The sequence below is a fragment of the Limulus polyphemus genome, unplaced genomic scaffold (genome assembly GCF_000517525.1).
Source record: "Limulus polyphemus unplaced genomic scaffold, Limulus_polyphemus-2.1.2 Scaffold1194, whole genome shotgun sequence".
Taxonomy (NCBI): domain Eukaryota; kingdom Metazoa; phylum Arthropoda; class Merostomata; order Xiphosura; family Limulidae; genus Limulus; species Limulus polyphemus.
This window is the reverse complement of record NW_013666804.1, coordinates 199,910-210,039: the sequence shown is the minus strand read 5'-3', so window position 1 is coordinate 210,039 and position 10,130 is coordinate 199,910. Positions and strand designations below refer to the sequence as shown.

At 34.1% G+C, this 10,130-nt stretch overlaps 1 protein-coding gene across 1 annotated transcript in view; it reads left to right on the top strand.

Moving 5' to 3' along the window:
* Positions 1-10,130, top strand: part of LOC106462539 (A disintegrin and metalloproteinase with thrombospondin motifs 7-like) — a 70,229-nt gene that overhangs the window by 54,255 nt on the left and 5,844 nt on the right. Inside the window, exons 16-17 of the mRNA XM_022389841.1 lie at positions 3,236-3,365; positions 9,431-9,557. Coding sequence (XP_022245549.1) covers positions 3,236-3,365; positions 9,431-9,557 — 257 coding nt within the window. The remainder of the gene's footprint in view (positions 1-3,235; positions 3,366-9,430; positions 9,558-10,130) is intronic.

Genomic DNA, 10,130 nt, shown 5'->3' with positions numbered 1-10,130 from the left:
TTCACAATTCTAACACTCATTATACGTACAACCTGATACAATAGCAAAGTCAGTGTTCAGTAAACACAATTTTAACACTCATTATACGTACAACCTGATACAATAGCAAAGTCAGTGATCATTAAACACAATTCTAACACTCATTATACGTACAACCTGATACAATAGCAAAGTCAGTGGTCAGTAAACACAATTCTAACACTCTTTATACGTACAACCTGATACAATAGTAAAGTCGGTGTTCAGTAAACACAATTCTTACACTCTTTATACGTACAACCTAATAAAATAGTAAAGTCAGTGTTCAGTAAACACAATTCTAGCACTCCTTATACGTACCACCTGATACAACAGTAAAGTCGGTGTTCACAATTCTAACACCCTTTATACGTAGCACCTGATACAATAACAAAGTCAGTGTTCAGTAAACACACTTCTAACACTCTTTATACGTACCACCTGATACAATAACAAAGTCAGTGTTCCGTAAACACAATTCTAACACTCTTTATACGTACCACCTGATGCAATAGTAAAGTCAGTGTTCAGTAAACACAATTCTAACACTGTTTATACGTAGCACCTGATACAGTAGTAAAGTCGGTGTTCAGTAAACACAATTCTAACACTGTTTATACATACCACCTGATACAATAGTAAAGTCGGTGTTCACAATTCTAACACTCTTTATACGTACAACCTGATACAATAGTAAAGTGATATTTAGAGTCAATCTTGATTAAGGTCGGAACTCCCCCACGATAAAACTCAGTGATGAAACGAACGACAGATTGAGCTCCATGTGTATTAAAACATTTTTATTGCCACTGGTTAGACAATCTCGATTAGGTGAGACGTTTCTCTAAACTAAAAGAATCACTGAAACTAGTCTAGAAAATAACTGGGCAAGTGTTGTCTATGTTATATTATTCCTAGACATTATGTTTGATTTCTACAAATGATAGTGAAAGGGTGAATAGGAATGCTGAAGATAATTTACATAACATTATACAATAAAGATGGAACAAAGTTCGTGCTGTTTAATTGCTGAATACTTTGAACGTAGTGAAACAGTCTCATGTACTGAAATATGATATGAGGGTAAGTTTCACGAACTATTAACCACAGTGATTAATCTTCCTAGAAATCTTTCATTGGTAGGACTGCACTTGTTAATTCCTATTCTTAGAAAATCATGAATAGAGCTTGCTTCCTGTTTACACAGTGTTTATAGTACAGTTTTGTTGTAAGTCATCTGCTTAAGAAACTATGAATTGTTGCTATTTCCATATTATATCCATTCATAAAATATTAAAAATCCCATATCACAATAGCTTCTTTTAACAACTGTTAATAAGGATTTTTACGTGAAAATCATATTTCGCACGAATGGCATTGTTTATAATTATGTTCATTTGAAAGAGTTTGGTCATAGTCTTGTAATTCATGACTAGTAACATTTCACATTTGCTTTCGAGCGTGACGGGGCGTGATCATTAATCGTGTACCAACTTGACGGGACGTTATCATGGATCGTGTACCAGCATGACGGGTCGTGATCATGAATCGTATACCAACTTGACGGGGCGTGATCATAAATCGTGTACCAACTTGACGGGGCGTTATCATGGATCGTGTGCCAGCATGACGGGTCGTGATCATGAATCGTATACCAACTTGACGGGGCGTGATCATGAATCGTGTACCAGCGTGACGGATCGTGATCACGAATCGTATACCAAACTTGACGGGGCGTGATCATAAATCGTGTACCAACTTGACGGGGCGTGATCATGAATCTTGTACCAAAATATCACGCTCCGCCCTTTTGATTTCTGGATGCGCTATAACAGTGACAGTCAAATTCTGTTATTGAACTAGAATAGTCCAAACGTAGATGGTGGTTGCTGTTAGACTATTAGATAGTAGCTTTCTCTTTTGCCTGTCAGTTCGCCATTATGGCCGGCTAACGCAGATAGTCCTCTTTGGTCGGATATCCGAAATAAACAGACAAATTTATCCTATTTATGATTTAATAAGGTTATGTTGTTTGAATAATACATAAAGTATAATTGTTCATGGAATTTTGGACTCGGGTAACAAACAGCTTTAGTGTATACATTGTCTGGTCACTTTACCTAATAACGGGTTGGGCAACCTTTAACCCGAACAACAGCCATTATAGAAACCTCACGGTGCTGAAAGGCGTCCTGAGGATTTTCCACATTTAGTCATTAATGTTTTACTCAATCCATGGAACAAGGTAAGCAGGGAATGTGTTGGCGAACGTGCATTACAAGTTCATCCCACAGACTCTCAATTGGAATGAGATCCAGTGATTGTGGTGACCATGGGAGGTGTCTGTAGTCTTAGTCGTATTCTTTAAACCATTCACGTACACTTTCTAACGATAGATGGAAACACTGTCGTCTTCAAAAATGGTGAAGGTTGAACCACATCACCTTTCACCAGTCCTTCCTAACCAAACGTCTACACCACCGAAGGCGTTTTTTTGTGTTTTTTTCTGTAACTATCTTGTCCACTGTGGCACATGTTTGATGTTCACACTACCATACCACCTTTATACACTGTAATAATTATTAGTTTAGCAATCAAGCTGTCTTGTCCACCGTGGCACATGTTAGATGTTCACACTATCATTCCTCCCTTAGACGCTGTAATATCTGTTAGTTTAACAATCAAACTGTCTTGTCCACTGTGGCACATGTTATATGCTAGTTTAACAATCAAGCTGTCTTGTCCACTGTGGCACATGTTAGATGTTCACATTACCATACCTCTTTTAGACGCTGTAATATCAGTTAGTTTAACAATCAAGCTGTCTTGTCCACTGTGGCACATGTTATATGCTAGTTTAATAATCAAGCTGTCTTGTTCACTGTGGCACATGTTAGATGTTCACACTACCATACCTCTTTTAGACGCTGCAATATCTTTTAGCTTGAGTGCAATCATGCCTGTCCCAGTCACTTATAGTGCTACAGATGATCAATATAACTTGTATCTATTGCTCAAGTCAGATCCGAGTTTTAAAGAGTACATAGCTTCTAATAAAGTGGCCAGCAATGTAAAAAGCACATAGTTAAAAATATAAAGTTTTAAACCTACTCTTAAAAAACAACTTTTTATTGTTTTTCCACAAATAACAACTCATAATGTCTAATAAAAGTTATTTAGTTACCGATAGTTACATGTATATTGTCTATTTTTACAGTTGTTATTTCAAGATGAAAACCTCGGAGTTTCCTACGAATACACAGTTCCAAATAAACATGCTATAAGAAAACCACAATATCTCTGGAAAATGAGCGATTGGTCGGTTTGTTCTGTCACCTGCGGTACTGGTAAGTCTGAATAGCCAATTTTTTCTGTCACCTGCGATACTGGTAAGTCTGAATGGTTGATTTAAAGCGAAGAAAATGAAAACGAATTTAGTAAAGAATAAATAAAATATAGTGATCATATCGTGTCAAATCTTTTAAAAATGATAGTGCAAGAAGTTATATTTGATAATTTTATGTGGGTAGTAACATTGGACAAGGAACGGGAAGGTCAACGTTCGCTACACTACAGTGGATCACTGATTTAATTACACTACAATGGATCACCGATTTAATTAAACTACAATGGATCACTGATTTAATTACACTACAATGGATCACTGATTTAATTACACTACAATGGATCACTGATCTAATTACACTACAATGGATCACCGATTTACTTACACTGCAGTGGATCACTGATTTAATTACACTACAATGGATCACTGCTTTAATTACACTACAATGGATCACTGATTTAATTACACTACAATGGATCACTGATTTAATTACACTACAGTGGATCACTGATTCAACTACACTACAATGAATCACTGATTAAACTACACTACAATGGATCACTGATTCAACTACACTACAGTGTATAACTGATTCAACTACACTACAGTGGATCACTGATTTAATTACACTACAATGGATCACTGATTCAACTACACTACAATGAATCACTGATTAAACTACACTACAATGGATCACTGATTCAACTACACTACAGTGTATAACTGATTCAACTACACTACAGTGGATCACTGATTCAATTACACTACAGTGGATCACTGATTCAATTCTTTCGGTTAAGCAAAAATCTTAACAATTTAATTGCATGCTGACATTTTGAATATTGGACAGTTAAGTTAATGTTAACGATTCAATTGATAATTTGATTAAACCTTTCCTTTATCCCAGTTCATGAAAATAGCATTTTTAATTCAAAAGAACAATTAGACTTGTGGCTGGTGGAGAGACTACAGTCATTTGTAAGGGAAAGTCCCCCCCCCCTCCCATGGCTCAGAGGCAAGTCTATAAGTTTACAACACTAAAAACAGGTTTCTTATACCCGTTTTGGGCATAGCACAGATTGTGTAACTGTGCATAAAAACAAACCAATAATCCAATGAAAAGACTTTGAGAGTATTAAAGAATGTAGAGCCAAATAACGAAACATTTACTAGAACGAAACAACACGTCTGTTTTAAAATTAGTTTTTCCGCCATTATTAAAATTTTGTTAGAACAAAAATTACGATTTCGGGTAACAGGGCTTAAGGTGAAGAACATACGAAATATCTTGTTCCCAATTCTCGAGAAAATTATATAATAATAATTATAGTAGACCATGTTTATATGATTTCCATGATTTTGTAAAAAAATATACCCAAGAATATATCTTTGAAGAAATTACTATAAAATGCAAAATATTCTTAACACCAATATTATTTTCGTTTTTGCTACAGAAATTGAATAGCGACAATAAATTTAATTTGTAGTCTTTGATCTCAGTTTATTTTTATAGACAACATTTTCTTGAATTACAATTATTCTAAAATGTCGTCAAGTATATGTAACTTATAATACAAGAAATGTTTGAAAATACCTCTTTCAAAAGTTAATTTAACTGTTACTCCTTCCGTTAAGAGTGACCACAAACAAATGTTTTGGTGTTCTCAATACATAGGGTTAATCTCAGTTTATATAGTATTATCATTATACCACGTCATTTGATTCAGAAGAATGTCCCGAGGATAACCTTATGGCTTAAGAACTTTGTCTCAGATTTTTCCATAGAATGAAATCCGTGTATCGTAATTGCTGAGCACTCTAGAAACAAAGGACACAACATTTTAAAAAAGAAAGCCTCAATGTTCACAAATGGAAGATAAAAATTCACCAGTTGAACCTTTAGAACAACAAGGGACACTGAAACAATACACCAACCGATTCTGGAGATATCCTCAAGTAAAGACTAATGTTACGAAAGACAACCTTCCAAAAGGCTATATGAATAAAGCCGAAAATAACAATCAATGATTTGAAGTTCACGAAAGCCAAAAGCTTACAAGCTACAAGCCACACCAAGGAAAAACCTGGAATCGCAGAAATCAAATTCCTGATCGACTGGCAGGACTGTAGATCGAAGATTCTCGCACCTTTATTACTAAAATAAGTCGTGCTTCACATTTTGTGGAGTTATAAAAATGGAGGTTAAATTCCACTATTTGCTCTAACAACAGCTGGCGGTGGGTGGTGTTGTCTAGCTGCCTTCCCTTTAGTCTATCGCTTCAAAACTAGGGACGGCTAGTCCAGATAGACTTCATATAGCTTTGTGTGAAATTTAACAAATGAACAAACATTCTCATTATAGCCATTACGCTTGATGTTCTTCGACACAGTTTCAACTGCTATGACCGCTTAAAAGTGAAGCCAGTGAAAGCTCTGTTGAAAGCTGTTATGATGTGTAACCTAACAATTAACCTCACCATCCTTTACAGAAGCTTATTACAAGGAAAATTACTGTGTCATACAGACTAGTATCTAATCACATCCAGTGGAATGAGTGAGATTGAAAGTCAAGGAAACTTATTTCTCAGGAAGGCATGGAACCTGAAGCATAATTAATTTAAAAGCAGTGTTACTAGCCACAATAACAATGTGTAAATCACCGGATTATTGCTAATTTTACAAAATCTATATATATATATTAATTAGATATTAACCTATTATTTAGGGAAAAAATATTGATAAATTCAGTTTTTTTTAATGGAATTATATAAAGTCTAAAAATATTCACAATAAAAACTTCAATGTAATGGTTTTAATCTTTCAAAGGCTCTTGATCTTAAAATAAGGTCTTTATCTATGAGATATTTTGCTAAATGCACTTAGTTTATACAATATCATACAATACTATTATTGATCTTCGCTCGAAGAGAATGGGAATGAGTAGAGTAAGGAATAAGTGAAAATACTGAAAATAATGTGTCAAATATTTTAAAGACTACAATGTGAGAAGTTATATTAGATAAAAAAAATGTAGGCAGTAACATTGGACGAGCAAATGACAGTATTGTACTAATTATGGAAATAGAGAGGAGAAAGAGTGTAAAAATGATGTTAAATATAATGGTAATGAAACCCCGTTATCGTGTGAAAATTAGTTTTACCAAAGTGCGGTCACGTCTTGATAGTTTAAACTGTGAGTCGTTGTCATTTGACTAATCTAAAAGTGTATAAAGCCTATAGGATTACAGGCTGCCACACTATGTCCAGAAGAAATAGTATTAATAGTTATAGACTTAAGTATCATGTGACAAAGCTATAAAACTCTGGATCTTCAATGATACTTCCCTTAAAAAGTCCATGATTTAATGGGAACTTTTAACAAACTGCAGCAAGATTCCATTATTTGGTAGGAACTGTTAAAAAGTGCAGAAAGATTTCATGGTTTAGTTGGAACTGTTAAACGACTGCAGCAAGATTCCATGATTTAGTAAGAACTGTTAAAATATTACAGCAAGATTCCTTGATTTAGTAGGGTTCCCACTAAGTCATGGAATTTTGCTGTAATTATAAAAAGTTCCCACTAAATCACGGAATTTTGATGCAGTTTGTTAAAGTTCCCACTAACTCATGGAATCTTGTTGCTATATTTTAACAGTTCTGGCTAAATCATGGAATCTTGCTGCAGTTGTTTAACAGTTCCTACTAAACCATGAAATCTTGCTGCATTTTTTTAACGATTCCTACTAGACATGGAATATTGTTGCAATGTTTTAACAGTTCCCACTAAACCATGAAATCTTTCTGCACTTTTTTAACAGTTCCTACCAAATAATGGAATCTAGCTGTAATATTTTAACAGGTTGTTAAAATATTGCAGCAAGATTCCATTATTTGGTAGGAACTGTTAAAAAAGTGCAGAAAGATTTCATGGTTTAGTTGGAACTGTTAAAACATTGCAACAATATTCCATGTCTAGTAGGAATCGTTAAAAAAATGCAGCAAGATTTCATGGTTTAGTAGGAACTGTTAAACAACTGCAGCAAGATTCCATGATTTAGCCAGAACTTTTAAAATATAGCAACAAGATTCCATGATTTATTAAGAACTGTTAAAATATTACAGCAAGATTCCATGATTTAGTAGAAACTGTTAAAATATTACAGCAATATTCCATGATTTAGTAGGAACTGTTAAATATTACAGCTACATTCCATGATTTAGTAGGAAGTGTTAAAATATTACAGCAAGATTCCATGATTTAGTAGGAACTGTTAAAATATTACAGCAAGATTCCATGATTTAGTATGAACTGTTAAAATATTACAGCTTGATTCCATGATTTAGTAGTATCTGATAAAATATTAAAGCAAGATTCCATGATTTAGTAGGAGCTGTTAAAATATTACAGCAAGATTCAATGACTTAGTGGGAACTGTTAAAATATTACAGCTTGATTCCATGATTTAGTAGTATCTGATAAAATATTACAGCAAGATTCCATGATTTAGTAGGAACTGTTAAAATATTACAGCAAGATTCAATGACTTAGTGGGAACTGTTAACAAATTGCAGCAGGATTCCATGAACTGTATACAAGACTCTGAAGAGAGGGCATAAAGCTTGCACCATAACAATAGAGGTGGTCGAAGCTGTAAATCAAAACTTTTCAAAAATAATGTTAAGTATTTCATGGTATGTTCCTTAGAAGATAGAGGATGGTCAAGTACAAATGTTGCCAATAGCCTTACTGTGGATGTCTCCTCCAGAACAGCATTATACCATTAGCACGAAGTGATATAAATGGACATGTGGCTACTCAAAAACAGCTGCCGAGAAGAATTAATCAAAGCAAGCACAAATATGGCCATGACATCATATCTAATTGAATGAGGAAAGCTGGAGACACGTGTCTTTTAAAAACGAATCCAGGTTTGAATTGTGTGGTGTAATATAGGACATTTCAAACAATATTCCACGATCACTGATTGAAAATCTCTCCAATATCATGAACATAAAATGTAACGCTCTATGTAAAGAAAAGGCTTCACATACAAAGTATGCCCTGTACAGTTTAATTGTTTTTTTCTGGTATATTTATTGTTAATGTTTTTTTACCATTCCTTTGTTCACCATCTAGCTGCCACCACTCGTTTACCATTTCTGAGATGGTGAACTTAGGAATGGTAAACGAGTGGTGGCAGCTAGATGGTGAACTTAGGAATGGTAAACGAGTGGTGGCAGCTAGGTGGTGAAAAGCTGCCACCACTCGTTTACCATTACTAAGTTCAACATCTAGCTGCCACCAGTTTACCATTCGTTTGTTCACCATCTAGCTGCCACCACTTGTTTACCATTTCTTTGTTCACCATCTAGCTGCCACCACGTGTTTACCATTTCTTCGTTCACCATCTAGCTGCCACCCCACGTTCTTTTATGACTCCTATATATTTATCAGCTTTATATTTTCATAATTACTTCTATTCCTACATATATTATGTATTTATTATCCTTATATTTTCATAATTATTTTCCATTCCTACAAAATATACTATATATTTATCAGATGTATATTTTCATAATTATTTCCATTCCTACATGTACTATATATCTATCAGCTTTTTATTTTCATAATTATTTCCACTCCTACATATACCGCAAACAATTTTTTTATTGTTTCTTCTAATTTTTACAGTTATTTGAAATTATTTTCTCTTTCGGGAAACCGGTTTCGAAGTTTTCACCACTCTTCAGCTCTAAATCTATCCACCTCGTACAATGATATCATAACTATATATACACATGTACGTTCAACCTGTTAATAAAGAGCCCAAGCTTTCAACTGACTGAAATATACTGAGATATCCTGAATTACTGTTCGCAATTCGTTATTTTTTCACATCACAATGTTCAACTGTAGCTAGCTGTTCGTAAAAAATAGATATAAATGTTGTGAGTATTCAATGAAACTAATGTTCCAACCTTTTGATCATTCTTTGAAGATGTCTAGTTTCGTTGGTCGTTATGATAACGCAGTTGATCTAAGGTACTTTTCTTTCTGTATCCCAGGAAAGCAGATTTCTGAAGCTTTTTGCGCAGAGAAAGCATCGGGAAAGGTTGAAGATAAATTCTGTAACACTACCGCTAAGCCTCTAGATAAGATGAGAGCCTGCAACACCCACGATTGTCCTCCGAGGTAAATTTCATTCAATCCTGTAAATTTGGTAATTTTGATAAATCTTTTAAAAAATAGTTCTGTGTAAGAATAAAGATGTAGTTGTTTATCGCCTGTTTCAGTGTCACCAGTATCGAATCTGCTTCAGAAATTCAACAATAAAGCACATCATTTTCCAGATGCCAATATATGGATCACCAACCAGCATCGTTCTCTTTTTATTCGTTAGATTTGAAACTTTATAATATAAACTCGTAAAATATTTATTCGATCTTAACAGCTAATGTTAATTTGAATTTTGGAATAATGTGATTTATCGAAAGTTATCCAGAAAGTTTTTGAAAGAGGTTTACTAGTATCTAAATTCTTATATTTTAACTAGCATTAAGACTAACGTCAAACATATTTTATAACTGAGTGGAGGATGTTGTATAGGTTTCGTATTTTTTAATACGGAATTATATACGATTTTCGTAATATTTTTGAATCCAGGACAAATAGACGCAAAATTTTTATAATATATTTGGATCCAGGACAACTAAACGCACGATTTTCATAATATTTCTGAATCCAAGTCAACTAGACGCACGATTT